We start from the raw sequence: 19,684 nt of genomic DNA on the forward strand, positions 1-19,684 counted from the left end.
AGTAGGAAGTGGCCAGCTCTCTCCAGCAGAGAGGGTAAATAACAATTGGCTGATGGTTACTGAAGCAATGCAAGGACTGTAATTTACATTTCAGAACAAGAGATTCTGAAACAACCCTGGTAAAGCCCAGGGTCTGGAAATCTTAGTTTAAAATCCTTGTTGGGCACCCTCAAATAAAATCCTTGGTGAAGAATTTGATCACTGTACCATTCCGAGCACGTTCTTTATCGTCCTCTTGGCAGGAGACCAATATGCTACTTTACAACTGAAATCCATATATATATACTGTACATGCTTTATAATGTCTCATTAGACTACAGTAGGTGTACAATCCAACTGGAAAAAAAGCATTTTAGTAAAAAGTAATGCAAACACAGAGAACATGGACATTAAAAAAATCATCAAAAAAGCAGTGAATTTAAAAAAAAATATCTCCTCAAAATAACTTGCACCATAACTTGCACAAAGCATTTTGGTTGCAGATCTAGCAAGGACATTCCGTGAACTCAACAGCAATGTCCAGGACAGTTTGCTCTTCTTTGCCTGTCGGTTTCCATGACAACAGTCACGTTCTTTCAGATGCCAAACATCAGAGGAAGCAGTATGTTAATTAGTGGTTATCCCAGAACTCAAAAGTCTTGGCAGGGTCATTTCAACCACCCCCAGCAGTTAAAAGATAATAATACTGAACGATTGTAAATATATACAAGCAGATTGTTACCTATCTAGAGCACACTTATTGCATGTCAACAATGTTTCAGAACACATCCGTGCAGCTTTTTTGTAACTCATACATCAGACTGACAGTCAGCTATATTTCTTAAAACACGGATCTCAGTGTCTTCAATCAAGTAGAGTGCATAATCGCATGCTAGGACTTTCTCCAATAACTCACCCGTATTCAGCACTCTACCTGATGTATCAGATGACCACATAGTTATTGGTTATACACAGATGTTTTAGTTGCTGCCAACGTAAGCCTTTAGATTAAATTAGTTGTTAAAAATCACATTGCAGGAGCTGAACTTGGAATGAACTTCGTTTTCATGAAGGTGAGATGTTACAGTGATAATTTACCTCCATATGACTCTTCTTTTTATGTACAGTATAACATGGACTGGGTTAAACTATTTTCATTAGGGTAAGTCAGTTATTGAAGCTTAGCAACAGTGCTGGACAACTCAACCCCAGGTGAGCTTCAAGGCCAACATCTCACGGTTCAGAAGCAGGTCTATATTAACAAGAAACGCCGCTAACAGTAGGGCACATGTGAATTTACTACAACGAATTGCAACTGCATGGAAAACAATGCTACAATGCCACATCTAGAGGTCTTTTTAAATTATTGGATCTAAATAGAGTAACTGAAATTTCTGGTATGTTCCCCTTATTGGTATCACTAAAGATAGGAGTGTTAAAATGGGAGGTATTGATATCTGTTTAGATCATTCTAATAGACCACATAATTGATTAGCTATGTCCCGTATTGTTTTAACAGTCTGGAATTCATATCTGCAGGGCGATACATAATCTATCTTTCAGTGTTTTAGCATATTGCAATAGTGTAACTGTAATAGTGTAAGAATAGCTAACACAGAAACATTGATTGAAAAATGCTTACAAGTAGTTATTTGCTAAAGGTCCAGATTGTCTATTATAATTCTATTTCAATACTCTGCATTGCAAAGAGTAAAGTGTATGTATTATTCAAGGTATGCTATATCACATTTGTGAAAAATGGGTAATGTATGGGTAATGCATTATTCAACTACAGCACAGTAACATTGTAATATCATTACTGCTGCATTGAAAAGATGCATGTACTGCACACATCATAAGACATATACTGAGAAATCAAGCATGCTCTTTTGTGCAAACAGGTTGTTCAATATCTTCTTCCATTACACCAGCACCCTTGGCATATTTATGATACCTTGGGGGAGTCCTAGGAAGCACTCATCCAATGACATTTTGAGTTTTTCTCAAATTGAGAAATAAATGTGAATCAGAGTGTCACAGATTTATAAATCTGGTCAGGCTCTCGCTGTGAATAAGAATTTGTGCTCAACGTCTACGGCTGTTGTACATAAGGATTTGAATTGACGATGCCCCTGCAAATGCACTAATAATGTAATATCATTTATTCTGTGTATCATCTTATAATCCATTTAATCTCAGAGGAATCTCAGAGACATCACGTAATGCAGCACTTATAAAAATACAGTGTATGATTTTCATTGAAAATCAAAACCAGTTTAAATTAATTCAGGGACTGACAGGGTACAGCTCTATCTATATGAAAACAAAACAGTAGCCTCTATCAGCTGCTGTATACATGTAAAGCAAGGAGAGATTCCAAATGGTTAAATGTAATAATGAATAAAGCAGGTCATCATTTCCTATGCAATCGCAACCAACTGCTTTAGTGAACAGTAGCAGACCCTGCCTCTCTCGTGCCCTACTGCAGGGCAGGTATCCTGCAGACATTCAATTGCAGGATACCTGCAGAAGGTAATCACATTCCCTGAAATGAAGTTGGCCTTTCAGCTCCCCTCTCCTTGAAGCTTGAGCCCCCCTTTCCTGATCAGGGTTTGTTAAACAGGGAGGTGACAGAGGCGTTGCCAGTGTGACCTGCATACCTGCCTGTCTGCATTTCTGCTGTGCTCCAGCTCCTAATCCAAAACACGAGTAAACAGAATCACCATTACAAGAGTCAAACCTACACAAGCATGTCTTTACATACTGCACGGATCATATGGGAAAGCACGGACTTTGCACATGTTAATATAAGACTTGAATACTTTGAGCTCACTGCATATTTTGCATTGCAAAACCTAAAAATGCATTGCCTGTTATTTCAGACTTACCAAGTCACTGCACACTGGACAATACATTTCCATAAGGCAATGGGAAAGCCACACTAGCACTGCTATATACCATTATATAACATTCCTCAATAACTTGGCTGTGACCTTGCTACTGTATATGACATTCAAGCACATACCTGGGTAAGCCTGTGGATAGCCACCGTAACCTGGGACTCCACCTGGGCCAAAAATACACAGTGTTAGCCGGCTAGTCCCCCGTCATTTAGAGGCAGCATGATACAGTGCTCCATAAGAAGGAACAGGGGGAGATCATTGAGTGTGGGAGGCTACATAGTCTCCAAAACATGTGTAGTAGAAGATAATAAGGATTATGGTACAATCTGTATTTCTGGTAGAAAACTAGCCCTCCCACACAACATAATGCCATCCCTTTAACTCGGTAACATGGATAATTTTATTTTAATGCTCAAAAAGCATTCTTACCTGCTTGTAAACCACCGCCGTAGCCACCATATCCTGAACAAAAAAGCACATTTTGCAAACCCAAATAGATATCAAATTAAATATATTCTCATAGCTGGGCTCTAATTGTAAGTCTCCATTTTTCACAGTCTCAATACTACAGGACCTAAGATAATGGTACCTGATGGGGGGGGCACTAAAACTATACTTCGGACACTTATGCCCCTTTTATTCCTGACTAAATCAAGTGAGTGAAAGCCAATAACACAGGCAGACAGTTAAAAAAATGAACAGCCACTACCTGCCCTGCAAAATGATATTGAAAGAATGACTTCCTCAACCCACTGACAAGGCGAGGCAATTGTGTGTGCTGCTGTTTTGTTATGCAGTGACTGTTTATTTATGGTTAATATAAAGATGATATAAAGCATACCTGGTTTGGGCCCTTTACCTCCCAGTCCCACACCAGTTGGATACCTCACACCTGTCGAGACAAAAATATGTTGCGATTAACAGTGAGCTTGCAGGACAGTAAGCAGCAGGGATGGTCACTCAAGCTAATCTAGCCGCCTGCTTGCCCTGTCAATATATCTCACAGGTCCGACAATCTTAAGGCCAGTTGGCAGTTGGTGGACGATGTTCCTGGCCTCAGTTTTATTAAAATAAAGTATGTCACCAACGAGGAAGCTATTACTGATAACGTTTCCGGCACAGCTTTCAGATAGTGCCCCACTGGGAGAGGGAGTTACAGTACATTCCTTCTCTCTAACGATGTGAAATGAAAATCGGCCTGTCTGAATCTCAGGGGCCTCTGTTTGTGGAACATGTGCTGGATGAGTAACTGTAACATTTACACACAAATAAACATGTTCAAACTCACCCAGATAATATATTTCCATCACTGCATTACCATGTAGTTTATTATTGTTTAATTTATATTATGCTTGACCATACCCCAATGTGCTTTACCGTGCTTGATGGTAAAATGCTTTAAGGGCACATATCCATGCAACACAAACAGACACCGAAGCTAGATAACACCAAGCAGGGCCACCTGACCATAAAAACTGCTTTAAGTGCTGCGCATACCTGTTCCGACGCCAGGCTGGTACAGTCCTGGCACATAGGGGTATCCACCTGAAACAAAGCAGGAGAGAAACACTTCACTCACACTCGCATTTTTGTATGTAACTTGCTTCTTTTACAGTAATCTTGTTTAGCTTTCCAAAATGAAACTCTGCCTTTCGTTTACTGGTTCTGAAATGCAGATCAACCCCTAGGTGTTACTGGAACACTCCCTCGAAGCAAAAGGCTTCTTTCAGTTGTATTACTTGTCTGACTGGATGCTAAACGTCAAAAGTATGATGCAGTATGGCTTCATTTATTTCCACCAGTTTGTGCAGAACAAAGTCAGAGTGTTTTATACTGTACTGTATACCGAGTCATCAGAAGATATTATCGGTCTATTAATACTTGCATGCAAAGTTATGATACCATGACCTTTATGTATGTATCTGCATATGCCTGCACCAGTATGTTTGTAAACTGTCATTCTTCAGTGCTGAGAAGGGATTTCTCAATCCCAGTATTGCACTGCCCTCTCATTCTGCATACCTGCTCCATACACCTGGCCATAAGGATATCCACCTGAATCATGATACAAAGGAAAGGGCTGCATTCATTGTTCTGGAGTTTGTCTCTGTATATCACAGACTCCTTTAGACAGATTAGAAAGAAGATCCTCAACACTGAGGATGCTTGTCAGCTGTTTCACTCATCAATTTTACAGAAGGATTAACCTCCTAGGATCACTAATTAAATAGTTTCAGTGTCTTCTACTTCGAATACATTTAAAAATGGCCATAAGTTAGTACATTACGTTTGTTTTCTGGTCTGCTGTTTTGAGTGATTGAAGGGAGTTTATCTTTCCTATACTACTAGAGCGCTGTACAGTTTTGAGCGGAGTTATCTTTCCTAGATAAGTATTGAACTACAGATCTGCAGAGTTGAAAGAGTTAAACAAAAAATCAGCCGCGGACAGATTTTTTTAAATTTTAATTGGTCTAGGCAGGTTTGCAACCTTGAATCTATATCTCAGTGGTATAACATTATTCAAAAAGGCTGTAAGAAGATACCATGCAGAAATCCCATGACGTCTGCATTCAATGGAATTGATGAAAATGAGTTTTCATCAGTATTCCTAATTAGGATCACCTACATTGGATGCAATACAGATTTCTTTATTTCTTTAACAGTATTTCTTTATTTAAAGACTGTTCTTCAGTGCATGCTCTGATTCATTAAATAAGGTTGGGTTTTCATAGAGAGTTGCAGTACATTACGCACATGACAATATATATAACAAATTGATAAGGAACTTGAAGACATACCTGCAGGTTTTGGAGGTTTAGCTCCTGCAAAAGATCAAAAAGCATTAGAAAAGTGATCTATGTACAGTACATAAAGCATACACTACTTCAGCAACACAAGTTTCAATCTAGCAATTTGGACCATGTTATAGAGTACGCTTTTGTAAATGTATTCACATGGATCAGTACTCGTATTATTATTGTACAAGTATACTTAATATTACATTACTCTTAGTCTGTTATGAACATGTTGGGGGAGATTGTGAAAAAGCTGAGCTGTCAGAGCTGATAAAGGATTCTGGCTCCTCCGTGTGGTGGAAATGATAAAATGCTCAAACAAAGGTCGAGATCATAGCTATAGGTATTTAGATTCAGGTCAAACTGGATATGCCTAACAAGAAATCACGGAAAAAACAAACAAACAAAAAAAAAACCTTACTTACCAGCACCTGGCTGAACAAGTCCTGTACCGACTAGAGAAAAAATAAACAAAAAAAAATACAGTATATTCAATGCAAATTTAATTATTTGTAAATTCCATCAAATTACATAATAATGACAGTGGTGAATGTGCAGCTGGACTGTCTGTCAATACTAGCACTTTGCAGTAAAATGAGGGCAAAGGGTTACAGTCAGTAATACTAATTTGAAATCCCTGTTCCTATTCCTTGTCACGGCACATTACTGATTCCCAATACTGTGTCATTCCAAATCACACCAGTGGGACTGGGGAAAGCATCCCACCACATGATCCCAGACTCCTGAAATTCTGCCATGTATCATAAGCAACGCCAGCTCTTATTATGATGATGCTTATGGGGTACTTGTCTACATATAGTATATCAGTCATATAATACTGTATAGGGGCTTTTTAGTGACACCACAATATATATGTTTTTTTATCTCTTTGGTAAATCTGGGCAAACCCCACGTTTTAAATATTTAAAAGCACTCGTAAACACTGTATACATTTTGTTATTAACTTTTGCTTGAATGCAGAAAGATTGTTCTCAAAATGTAGATGGATCAGGTTGTATGCAATTTGAGACAAATTAAAGTAAGAGATTATTTTCAAGGATTGCAGCCATCTCAATGTAAAGCCCTTTTTTTCATTACTGTCAGTACAGGAGACCAATCAAAAATCCAGCCTTACTTGAAGAGTTTCAGCTCAGTCCTCAATGCATAGCATGCTATCTCAAAGTGAACACAATGGTGCTGCTGTATTTATGATCCCGCCACAGTGAGCTTATTCAAACTCGTACTATTCAGATTGATACAGCATAGGAAAGCTTTGAAAGCTGAATAATTGACATTGTGCAAATTGAGAAACTGGCATGAAGGCAATCAGGTGGCAGCATTTACAGGCCAGTGGGATGACAAATATTTTGGTGCACTAAAGAAAAAGACACTGTGCATGCAGCTGTGATTTCTGCAGCTCTCTGTCTGGCGAAAAAACCTTCAGCTACATTACCATAGAGACCACTGAAAACTGAAAATACTAGCAAGAAAAACTTACCACCTGGCTGAACCAGTCCCGCTGAAAAACAACAGGACACAAATTCCATTCATTATGTAGCTCTGTTTTATTTTAAATTGTGGATGGCTTTATCGAATTATCAGTCAAATTGACTACATTGAAATATTTGTTATATTGTCAATTACAAGCTAACTGACAGTGAGGTACAGTTATGTAAGATATAGACATAAGAAGGGTACAAAACTTGGTGTACCGTATAAGAATGCCTGGTTTGTCTGTCCCTGCAATGCCAGTTTATGACTAATTCACTGTGCTGAAATGGGCATGAAATTGAGACATTTAAAAAGTAGCCACTTACTTCCTACCCCAGGCTGCAGAACACCTGCACCAATTAGAAAACAAAGTAGAATAGATTCATTTTAATGGGCATATTTGAGTTATGAAGGATTTGAGTTATGAAGGATTTGAGCATTTCAGAATGTGAACCATTTCTGTTGGTTAAAACACTTGCTACTGAAAATTGCTGTTATTTATTTTTTGTCTCTCTTAAAGTGCATGTTATATGACCTATGATTCACTACTACTGCTAATAATAATAATAATAATAATAATAATAATAATAATAATAATAATAATCTACTTACCAGTGCCAGGCTGAACACCTCCCGGACCAACTGGAAAACAAAATATAAATAATCACAGCTGAACTACTTTTGCTGTTTTGGTTTCACAGTTTTAAGACTTTGAATTCCCAATGGACGAACAAATTGAATAGTTATGACCGTCATTTAAAATAACCTTTTATTTTAGATTAGAGAAAATAGGCAGGAAATTCGACTAAAACCAACAAAATAAATTGAGGTAAAGAAAGCACTCACCTCCGTCACCAGGCAGGACCCCTGTACCTTTCAGAAAAACAATACAAATAAAATATTAATATTAAAATAAAGGCACAGGTTACTACCAGTAGGATTTTTAATATAACCACCCATTTCACTTAAAGTCAATACAATCTAAGTATTTCTCTTTTTTCAGCCCTGGTGTTATACTCCTGACAGCAGAGTTTTTAAGTGCTTCTTACTGGCAATAGAATGTGTACTGGTAATAGGAACCCCAAAAACACTCTGCCAGTAGATTTCAACTGGTTCGAATCACTCCGTAAAATAAAATTATTAATATTTAATACAAATATATATTTTTGCAATTGTGTAAGAATGCACATATAAAAAGTCTCACTGCATATAAAACAAATGTAAACTATATTAAAAAAATCTGATAAACAGGAATACAAAAATGATTTGACTTTACTTCTTATGTGCAAGAGAACTGCCTAACTGAGCTTAACTAAGTTTCATAACGTTTCAACTGTGTTTTCTTTAAGGAAAAAAGTGGTGTTATCTCTCAAGAACAAATGTTTGGTAAACCTGACCAACGTTTCAGCGGAATGGGACGTACTCTTCCTAATTTATAATACAAGAAGAATCAAGGCTGTGAACTCACCAGGACCTGGCTGGACAACCCCTGTACCAACTGAAAAAACAAACAAAAAAAACCAACTAATATTTAAGAGGTTGTTTATCACTGAGTAAACTGTAATATTAAATGGGATTGTATAAAGCCCCATCTGCCCCCACTGGAAATTACACTGATGGTCTGAACAGGTACTGTATTATATACACATACACGCACACACATGTAAACACATGCTATATAAATGTTTTCCCCTGAAGAAGCAGCAAAAATCAGTTTTAGTCAAGCTGACCCAATAGTTATCTTAGAAGATGAGGCAGGAAATTGCAAATTACAGTTCTCTGTTATTGAAATAATTATCATTGATTTAAATGCAATGCATAACAGTTCTTACTGGGTTTAGGAGGCTTGCCCCCAGTGGTTACACCCGTCGGTCCGCCTGTCAAAATACAACATGGTTTCAAATCCGTTTCCTGGTTTGCGTGCTACACAGCTTCTGGGTTTGTTCCTCTCATGCCAAGGTCACCTTATAGGCTTTTCACTATGTCCCCAACTATGGCTCTTTTACTTCTGTATGTTCTAGCTGTATAAAGATGCACACCAGCTGACCCTCCATTACATTGGGGGGATTACCCAACCACTCCAAACTTAGGAGTGCCTGCATCTCTGCCATTTGTTTAAGTATTTTTTCATCCATAACTTTCAACACAGTCATAAATCCTGAATTAACTGTTTTTGGATAGTGCTGACACCTTGTATGCTTGTCTTGTGTCTTGTAGGGTTGAACTATAAAGCTATATCAAGGTCAGACAATATCAATGTTACAATAACCACCTGACATTGAGCAATAAAGTGTAAAGCTTTACATGTGAATTATTCATGTACATGTGGGGGTGCTGCGGATAGATAGAAGGTCAAAGTTTATTTTGAGCGTGGTTTTTTTTAACTGTTAATAACTAGCTCACAAATGTGTTTCATAAGCTGGTAATGCAAATGCGACTTGTTTTGCATTTTTAAAGGATTTTCTTTTACTAAAGGTTACCAACCATTAACAAAAATTGTTGGTAAACCTATTCTTTAAGCTAGTTGGTAAATGTGCAAACCCCCCCCCCCCCCCCCAAAAAAAAAACAGCCCCAGATAATATTAAAATAATATAAATTGTGTGGATCTGCAAATGCAAAATTTTCCTTTAAACTGAAGAGCGGCAGGAGAACCAGAATGCAGGCCTCTGCGGTGTCAGGGAGCAGAGAGAGGCAGAGCAAGCACTGGGAGGCAGCAGTGCCTGAGTGGTCCAGGGGCAGCAATGTAGAGTGCAAGACGTTCCCTTAGAAAAGTTTACCACAGTAACAGCATAGCTAAGTGCCGTAAAGCACAGTGAAAGCATGGTAAAGCACAGGTAAGCATTGTAAAGAATAGTGAGGTACGGTAAACCAGGGTACATGATGGTAAATTCGCAGTATAACCATGGCAAACGCAGGGGAAAACTGCAAAGATACTGTGCAAAAACACTGTGGTAAAGTTTTCTAAGGAGATGCAGAACACATAGAAGTAAGAGAAGCTGCAGCATAGGGAGCGTAGTGCAAGTGGGTCCCATGAATTTAGGTTGAAATAAACAGCATGAAGGTATTTATGGAGATGTATTGTTCTTGCAAGACTAGACTATTAATGCCCACTCTTCACGATGTAGGCCTTAATGGTTATTAATAAATAAATACATGACAGCCTTCTTCTATTCAACCCAACCCCCCTTTTAAATATTACCCATTGTGTTAATAGAGTATATTTAATAGATTATATATACTGTATATATATAGTCCCTGACCACATTCCGGCGCCTCCTTAAGACTCACCTCTTCAAAGAGCACCTGTAGAACTCCTCTGTTTGTATCCTGGGACACTATCACCCTTCATGTAAATGTGCTTTATTTTGCTCTTATCAGCCCCTATTTTACTGCATTTAATCCTGTACTTCAGAATACTGTAATCTGCCAAGTTTTTAACCTGTAGTACTTTGTATTTAATCACATCCTGATGTAACTATCACTATTTAATCATATCCTGATGTAACTATCACTATTACCTGCTGTATTATTGAATTGTGGTTTGTCAAACTTGTACTTTACTTGAACAAAAGTTATTGTATTTCTTGCTCTTATTGTATTACTTGTATTGTAAGGCTTGAAATGTTTTTGCTTACGATTGTAAGTCGCCCTGGATAAGGGCATCTGCTAAGAAATAAATAATAATAATAATATAATATATATATATATATATATATATATATATATATATAAATAATATATTTTAGTGTATTATCCTAATAGAATTACACCTAAATACAACATTTTCTAGAAATAAGTATTTATTTGTAGAACTTTAATCTAGGGAATTGGGGTCCAAATTACGTAGCGACTAATTTTCTAAATTCATAGAACAGTAAATCAAACCACTTATAAAAAAAAAAAATATTCCATAGCAGAGTTACGTCATCAATTATTTTAATGTCATACTGCATTTAACTTGGCCCTTTAGAACCCTACAGAGGGCGTATTGTGATCTCACAAGGAACAGAGATGGTTTTTATACCTGGAATGTCAATTTCCCCAGGGGTTAGTGTTGGGCCACCAGCTGGAAAATACACAGTTTGAAAAGTTATAAAAGAGACCTATTTATCCTGCCGGATTTACACACGTTTTACAGAACATATTTACTGGTCACCCGAGCCCTGCTGGACTCCATGTAACCACAAACAGAGAAGGTTAATCGAAGAGTTTGATACTTAGGTGTATCGGGCAGGTCTGTTAGCAAGGCAGAAAATGGAAGTAGCTATGCCGTTAGGCTGTGCTGCAAGCCTAAATATTATTATCCCTTTAATAAGGCTGATGGTGGCAGTTTAGAACACTTGAGCCAAATTAAAACAAAAGCAAACTAGTAATAGAAGTTGGTGCTTTAGCTCTTATATAAAATGCGTACATGTTTTCTGTACAGCAGATTGCCCAACATTACTGATTTCTACTTAACATTAAAAAATAATTGTGGCAGAAGTGAATAAAGTGTATTACTTACTTAGTTAATAGGGCTTTTTTTAAAGGCGTTTTACTCCAGATTCCAGAATGGAAGAAAACTGAATGATGTTATCAAACCAGAAATGTAAGACATTTCATTTAAGGGACTGCAAGAAGCCTAGATGCATTAGAATTGCACTTGGTATTTCTTCCTTACAGAAAAAAAAATGTACCAACAACAATTAGGAGTAAATAGCTTTGAGAGTATTTTACTTTAAAACATGGAGCTAGATTATCAAAGTTCTTTACTCAAAATTGTCATTAGTGTAATTTTGATCTGAAAGGAAAAAAAAAACACACCATTACAATTCTAAAACTTAAGACTTCGTACAAGTTTGTAAGTTAAAAGTTGTTTGTCACTGGTTTGGGAATTTTGTTGGGTGTGTTTCCCCTCTCTTAAAAAATAAATGCTAATGACGATTTGAAGTAAATCGCTTTGAGAATTTAGCCCGTTGACTTTTTTGGTTTTCTGAAATTCTGTTGAGTACCTTGAGGTAGCCCTGCTCTGGTAGGTAGCCCTAAAACAAAATATAAAAACAATGTATTGATACTTAACCGAGAATTAATCTGTTTAAAAAAAAACTGTAATGGGACTAAGCCATCTTAACTACACCTGCACCAAACTGCTACAGCTCAGGTAGACAGAAAAGGTGTAGCAGGCCACAATTTGCCTACAGGCTGAATTTGTACACCTCCTGGCACCCCAGTACCTGCAACACCCCCGGCTCCAGGAATTAGACCAGCTCCAGGAATTAGACCAGCTTTAGGAACAACACCAGCTCCAGGAACAACACCAGCTCCAGGAACAACACCAGCTCCAGGAACAACACCAGCTCCAGGAACAAGACCGGCCCCTGGTTGAAGGGGAGCACCTGCAATTAACATTTTTGTGTTACCTTAAAAGCATGTGTTAAATAGTATTTCTAAGCAAACAAGGGTGTATGTACTAGAATCCCACACCTGGTCTGTATTTCAGCACACACACATTCTGCTAACTAAATAATGCACATTTATAACGCATTCATAACGCATCACAGGTCATACTGTAGCGATTGCACTGGTCTGGGGTAAGAGCAATTCTAAAACAGAAGGCTTGTGAGACAGAGCAAGAAAAACATTCAAAAGAATTTTACCATATTTTGGAGGTTTAGCACCAAGCTGAGGAATTCCTGCAATAAAGAAAGAGATAGAGGCATAATGTAATGACTGCAACTGACTACAGTAATATAACTGTACCCATATGTGCTGTTTATTAGAACATGCATTATATATCATTAATAGATGTATTGATAATAGATCATTAATGCTAATATTGGTTATGCTTCCTGACCAAACACAGGTCACTGGTACCTCCAGGGTAGACTCCCGCTCCACCGGCTCCAGGGTAGACTCCCGCTCCACCAGCTCCAGGGTAGACTCCCGCTCCACCAGCTCCAGGGTAGACTCCCGCTCCCGGAAGAACACCGGCTCCCGGCTGAAGGGGAGCACCTGCAGTTAACAACGAGAGGGTAATTCATTTTTGTGTTGCAATGTGTTTGTTTTTGCTTATTTTATTTTATTTTATTTTATTTTACTTTAAAAACATTTGTTAATAGTATTTCTGAGCAAACAAGGGTGTGCATACATTATTCCCTCACCTGGTATGTATTTGAGCACACACACATTCTGCTAACAAAATATAAAAATATATAAATAAATAAATAAATAAATAAATAAAAACTGCTACTAACAGGTTTAACATGGGCAGCATTGAATAGAAGAAAAAACAGATGCTTGTTGCACATTTATAATGCATCACAGGTCATACTATAGTGATTGCACTGGCCTGGTGTAAGAGCAATTCTAAAACAGAACATCCAAAAGAATTTTACCATATTTTGGAGGTTTAGCACCAAGCTGAGGAATTCCTGCAATAAAGAAAGAGATAGAGGCATAATGTAATGACTGTAACTGACTACAATAATATAACTGTATCCATATGTGCTGTTTATTAGAACATGCATTATATATATGGCTTCTGATTTTCAGTACTTTACCCTGACTTTTCTACTCTACTTTAAGAATTCAATTGATACCTGTTAAGCCATTTGTGTAACTCAAACTAACAGTCTTGAATAGGACACTTCAACTCTAAACATATTTTTGAGCACAATGAACCAGTACAGTACAGCAGACGGATCAAGAGATCAGCAGTCCTGACTCAGCTGATGGGGCTGCATGTTATTGCCAATGTGGATATTCCTTCTGACCAAACACAAGTCACTGGTACCTCCAGGGTAGACTCCCACTCCACCAGCTCCAGGGTAGACTCCCGTTCCACCTGCTCCAGGGACGCGACCGGCACCAGCCCCTGGTTGAAGGGGAGCACCGCAGTGAACATTTTTGTGTTGCAATGTGTACGCTTTTGCTCATTTTATTTATTTATTTTTTACCATGGAAACATGTTTTAAATAGTATTTCTGAGCAAACAAGGGTGTGCATACTAGAATCCCACAGCTGGTATGTATTTGAGCACACACACATTCTGCTAACAAAATATATATCCTTTTTTTTTTTTTTTTTTTTGCTACTAACAGGTTTAACACGGGCAACATTGAATAGAAGAAAAAACAGATGCTTGTTGCACATTTATAACTCATCATAGATCATACTGTAGCGATTGCACTGGCCTGAAGGCTTGTGAGGCAGCGCAAGAAAAACATTCAAAACAAATCTTTTTATCATATTTCGGAGGTTTAGCACCAAGCTGAGGAATTCCTGCAATAAAGGTTAATGAATGCGCTTGTAATCAGAAAGTCGTGGCTCTCACCATATTTAGCAGCTTTGGCTGCAGCTTTGGCTGCTGCCTGGGCCTGAGCCTGATCTGCAACCTGGGCTCCAACACCTGGGATGAAAACAAATAGCACCCATTATAAGAACCTAAGAACAAAAGACAAGCAATGAGCTTCCGGTCCCTAGTAACTGGTTGAGCCCAATGATTCAGTGTCAACTTTTGAAACCCCATCTTAAAACCTAACCACAGTCTACCTGGAAGCACTTGATTATTTACAATTAAAATGATCCTGCAGTCTATCATTAGTACAGTCCTCTGTACTAACCACAGGATCATCCCCAGTTAGTACGCTGCTTTAAGTTCATTGTAATTTACCCACTAACAGTCTTGAATAGGACACTTCAACTCTAAACATACTTTGGAGCACAATGAACCAGTGCAGTACATCAGACGGATCAAGAGATCAGCAGTCCTGACCCAGCTGATGGGGCTGCATGTTATTGCCAATGTGGATATGCCTTCTGACCAAACACAAGTCACTGGTACCTCCAGGGTAGACTCCCACTCCACCAGCTCCAGGGTAGACTCCCGTTCCACCGGCTCCAGGAACAAGACCGGCACCAGCCCCTGGTTGAAGGGGAGCACCGCAGTGAACATTTTTGTGTTGCAATGTGTACGCTTTTGCTCATTTTAAATTTTTTTTTACCATAAAAACATTTGTTAAATAGTATTTCTGAGAAAACAAGGATGAACGTACTGAACGTAATCCCACAGCTGGTGTGTATTTGAGCAGACACACATTCTGCTAATAAAATATATATATATATATATATATATATATATATATATATATATATATATATATATGTATATATATATATATATATATATATATATATATATATATATATATATATATGTTTTTAAAAATGCTACTAACAGGTTTAACATGGGCAACATTTAATAGAAGAAAAAACAGATGCTTGTTGCACATTTATAATGCATCATAGGTCATACTATAGTGATTGCACTGGCCTGGGGTAAGTGCAATTCTTTTTTTTAAATAAATTTAGTTGTCACCAATGGTTTTTTACCCTGGTTTTCTCCCCAATTTGGAATGCCCAATTATTATTTGTGTCCCGGTTCACCGCTGCAACCCCCTGTCGACTCGGGAAACGGAGGCTGGAACACGCGTCCTCCAAAACGTGCTCCTGCTAATCTGTCATTTTTCGCACTGCGGATCCACAGCGAGGCCACCAGACCTATAGTGCTGGAGGACAATACAGATTTGACAACTCCACTGCAGAACCGCAGGCTCCCTATCGGCCACAGGGGTCGCTGGTGCGTGGTGAGCTGTGGATTCCCCTGCCGACCTAAGCCCTCCCTACCCGGGCAGCGCTCGGCCAATTGTGCGCCGCCCCCTAGGAACTCCTGGTCACGGTCAGCAGTGACATAGGCTGGATTCGAACCTGCGATCTCCAGGCTATAGGGCACATCCTGCACGCCATGCAAAGCGCCTTTACTGGATGCGCCACTCGGGAACCCCCGGGGTAAATGCAATTCTAAAACAGAAGGCTTGTGAGGCAGCGCAAGAAAAGCATTCAAAACAAATCTTTTTATCATATTTCAGAGGTTTAGCACCAAGCTGTGGAATTCCTGCAATAAAGGTTAATGAATGCGCTTGTAATCAGAAAGTCGTGGCTCTCACCATATTTAGCAGCTTTGGCTGCTGCCTGTGCCTGAGCCTGATCTGCAACCTGGGCTCCAACACCTGGGATGAAAACAAATAGCACCCATTATAAGAACCTAAGAACAAAAGACAAGCAACGAGCTTCCGGTTCCTAGTAACTGGTTGAGCCCAATGATTCAGTGTCAACCTTTTAAACCCCATCTTAAAACCTAACCACAGTCTACCTGGAAGCACTAGATTATTTGCAATTAAAACTATGCTGCAGTCTATCATTAGTACAGTCCTCTGTACTAACCACAGGATCATCCCCAGTTAGTACGCTGCTTTAAGTTCATTGTAATTTACCCACTAACAGTCTTGAATAGGACACTTCAACTCTAAACATACTTTGGAGCACAATGAACCAGTACAGTACAGCAGACGGATCAAGAGATCAGCAGTCCTGACCCAGCTGATGGGGCTGCATGTTATTGCCAATGTGGCTATGCCTTCTGACCAAACACAAGTCACTGGTACCTCCAGGGTAGACTCCCACTCCACCAGCTCCAGGGTAGACTCCCGTTCCACCGGCTCCAGGAACAAGACCGGCACCAGCCCCTGGTTGAAGGGGAGCACCGCAGTGAACATTTTTGTGTTGCAATGTGTACGCTTTTGCTCGTTTTAAATTTTTTTTTACCATAAAAACATTTGTTAAATAGTATTTCTGAGCAAACAAGGATGAACGTACTGAACGTAATCCCACAGCTGGTGTGTATTTGAGCAGACACACATTCTGCTAATAATATATATATATATATATATATATATATATATATATATATATATATATATATATATATATATATATATGTTTTTAAAAATGCTACTAACAGGTTTAACATGGGCAACATTTAATAGAAGAAAAAACAGGTGCTTGTTGCACATTTATAATGCATCATAGGTCATACTATAGTGATTGCACTGGCCTGGGGTAAGTGCAATTCTTTTTTTTTAATAAATTTAATTGTCACCAATGGTTTTTTACCCTGGTTTTCTCCCCAATTTGGAATGCCCAATTATTATTTGTGTCCCGGTTCACCGCTGCAACCCCCTGTCGACTCGGGAAACGGAGGCTGGAACACGCGTCCTCCAAAACGTGCTCCTGCTAATCTGTCATTTTTCGCACTGCGGATCCACAGCGAGGCCACCAGACCTATAGTGCTGGAGGACAATACAGATTTGACAACTCCACTGCAGAACCGCAGGCTCCCTATCGGCCACAGGGGTCGCTGGTGCGTGGTGAGCTGTGGATTCCCCTGCCGACCTAAGCCCTCCCTACCCGGGCAGCGCTCGGCCAATTGTGCGCCGCCCCCTAGGAACTCCCGGTCACGGTCAGCAGTGACATAGGCTGGATTCGAACCTGCGATCTCCAGGCTATAGGGCACATCCTGCACGCCATGCAAAGCGCCTTTACTGGATGCGCCACTCGGGAACCCCCGGGGTAAATGCAATTCTAAAACAGAAGGCTTGTGAGGCAGCGCAAGAAAAACATTCAAAACAAATCTTTTTATCATATTTCAGAGGTTTAGCACCAAGCTGTGGAATTCCTGCAATAAAGGTTAATGAATGCGCTTGTAATCAGAAAGTCGTGGCTCTCACCATATTTAGCAGCTTTGGCTGCTGCCTGTGCCTGAGCCTGATCTGCAACCTGGGCTCCAACACCTGGGATGAAAACAAATAGCACCCATTATAAGAACCTAAGAACAAAAGACAAGCAACGAGCTTCCGGTCCCTAGTAACTGGTTGAGCCCAATGATTCAGTGTCAACTTTTTAAACCCCATCTTAAAACCTAACCACAGTCTACCTGGAAGCACTAGATTATTTGCAATTAAAACTATGCTGCAGTCTATCATTAGTACAGTCCTCTGTACTAACCACAGGATCATCCCCAGTTAGTACACTGCTTTAAGTTCATTGTAATTTACCCACTAACAGTCTTGAATAGGACACTTCAACTCTAAACATACTTTGGAGCACAATGAACCAGTACAGTACAGCAGACGGATCAAGAGATCAGCAGTCCTGACCCAGCTGATGGGGCTGCATGTTATTGCCAATGTGGCTATGCCTTCTGACCAAACACAAGTCACTGGTACCTCCAGGGTAGACTCCCACTCCACCAGCTCCAGGGTAGACTCCCGTTCCACCGGCTCCAGGAACAAGACCGGCACCAGCCCCTGGTTGAATGGGAGCACCGCAGTGAACATTTTTGTGTTGCAATGTGTACGCTTTTGCTCATTTTTTTTTTTTTTTACCATGAAAACATTTGTTAAATAGTATTTCTAAGCAAACAAGGATGAACGTACTAGAATCCCACAGCTGGTATGTATTTGAGCACACAAACTTTCTGCTAACAAAATATATATATATAAAAATGCTACTAACAGGTTTAACATGGGCAACATTTAATAGAAGAAAAAACAGCTGCTTGTTACATATTTACAATGCATCATAGGTCACACTATAGCGATTGCACTGGCCTGGGGTAAGAACAATTCTAAAACTGAAGGCTTGTGAGACATTGCAAGAAAAACATTCAAAACAAATCTTTTTACCATATTTTGGAGGTTTAGCAGCAAGCTGAGGAATTCCTGCAATAAAGGTTAGTGAATGCGCTTGTGATCAGAAAGTCGTGGCTCTCACCATATTTAGCAGCTTTGGCTGCTGCCTGGACTCCAGCACCTGGGATGAAAACAAATTGCACCCATCATAAGAACCTAAGAACAAAATACAAGCAACGAGCTTCCGGTGCCTAGTAACTGGTTGATCCCGATGTTTCAGCGTCAACCTTTTAAACCCCATCTTAAAACCTAACCACAGTCTACCTTGAAGCACTAGATTATTTGCAATTAAAATTATGCTGCAGTCTATCATTAGTACAGTCCTCTGTACTAACCACAGGATCATCCCCAGTTAGTACGCTGCTTTAAGTTCACTGTAATTCACCCACTAACAGTCTTGAATAGGACACTTCAACTCTAAACATACTTTGGAGCACAATGAACCAGTACAGTACAGCAGACGGATCAAGAGATCAGCAGTCCTGACCCAGCTGATGGGGCTGCATGTTATTGCCAATGTGGCTATGCCTTCTGACCAAACACAAGTCACTGGTACCTCCAGGGTAGACTCCCACTCCACCAGCTCCAGGGTAGACTCCCGTTCCACCGGCTCCAGGAACAAGACCGGCACCAGCCCCTGGTTGAAGGGGAGCACCGCAGTGAACATTTTTGTGTTGCAATGTGTACGCTTTTGCTCTTTTTTTTTTTTTTTTACCATGAAAACATTTGTTAAATAGTATTTCTAAGCAAACAAGGATGAACGTACTAGAATCCCACAGCTGGTATGTATTTGAGCACACAAACTTTCTGCTAACAAAATATATATATATAAAAATGCTACTAACAGGTTTAACATGGGCAACATTTAATAGAAGAAAAAACAGCTGCTTGTTACATATTTATAATGCATCACAGGTCATACTGTAGCGATTGCACTGGTCTGGGGTA

At 39.3% G+C, this 19,684-nt stretch overlaps 1 protein-coding gene across 13 annotated transcripts in view; it reads right to left on the minus strand.

Moving 5' to 3' along the window:
• The window catches only part of LOC117430560 (elastin-like), a 59,575-nt gene that overhangs the window by 3,850 nt on the left and 36,041 nt on the right, over positions 1-19,684 (minus strand). For 5 of the 13 annotated variants that reach the window (XM_058998083.1, XM_058998085.1, XM_058998084.1 and 2 more), the window contains 29 exons: positions 19,293-19,373; positions 18,819-18,857; positions 18,272-18,352; positions 17,774-17,836; positions 16,652-16,732; positions 16,154-16,216; positions 14,992-15,072; positions 14,482-14,556; positions 13,942-14,022; positions 13,544-13,579; positions 13,023-13,160; positions 12,806-12,841; positions 12,383-12,544; positions 12,161-12,190; positions 11,194-11,235; positions 9,001-9,045; positions 8,637-8,666; positions 8,015-8,041; positions 7,781-7,810; positions 7,495-7,518; positions 7,176-7,196; positions 6,103-6,132; positions 5,681-5,704; positions 4,905-4,937; positions 4,380-4,427; positions 3,724-3,774; positions 3,312-3,344; positions 3,005-3,046; positions 2,640-2,672 (listed from right to left, as the gene is read on the minus strand). In XM_058998083.1, the coding sequence (XP_058854066.1) occupies positions 2,640-2,672; positions 3,005-3,046; positions 3,312-3,344; positions 3,724-3,774; positions 4,380-4,427; positions 4,905-4,937; positions 5,681-5,704; positions 6,103-6,132; positions 7,176-7,196; positions 7,495-7,518; positions 7,781-7,810; positions 8,015-8,041; positions 8,637-8,666; positions 9,001-9,045; positions 11,194-11,235; positions 12,161-12,190; positions 12,383-12,544; positions 12,806-12,841; positions 13,023-13,160; positions 13,544-13,579; positions 13,942-14,022; positions 14,482-14,556; positions 14,992-15,072; positions 16,154-16,216; positions 16,652-16,732; positions 17,774-17,836; positions 18,272-18,352; positions 18,819-18,857; positions 19,293-19,373 (1,560 nt within the window). The remainder of the gene's footprint in view (positions 1-2,639; positions 2,673-3,004; positions 3,047-3,311; positions 3,345-3,723; positions 3,775-4,379; positions 4,428-4,904; positions 4,938-5,680; positions 5,705-6,102; positions 6,133-7,175; positions 7,197-7,494; positions 7,519-7,780; positions 7,811-8,014; positions 8,042-8,636; positions 8,667-9,000; positions 9,046-11,193; positions 11,236-12,160; positions 12,191-12,382; positions 12,545-12,805; positions 12,842-13,022; positions 13,161-13,543; positions 13,580-13,941; positions 14,023-14,481; positions 14,557-14,991; positions 15,073-16,153; positions 16,217-16,651; positions 16,733-17,773; positions 17,837-18,271; positions 18,353-18,818; positions 18,858-19,292; positions 19,374-19,684) is intronic. The other 8 variants (XM_058998074.1, XM_058998079.1, XM_058998077.1 and 5 more) reach the window with 8 other exon arrangements.

The sequence above is a fragment of the Acipenser ruthenus genome, chromosome 24 (assembly GCF_902713425.1).
Source record: "Acipenser ruthenus chromosome 24, fAciRut3.2 maternal haplotype, whole genome shotgun sequence".
Lineage (NCBI taxonomy): Eukaryota > Metazoa > Chordata > Actinopteri > Acipenseriformes > Acipenseridae > Acipenser > Acipenser ruthenus.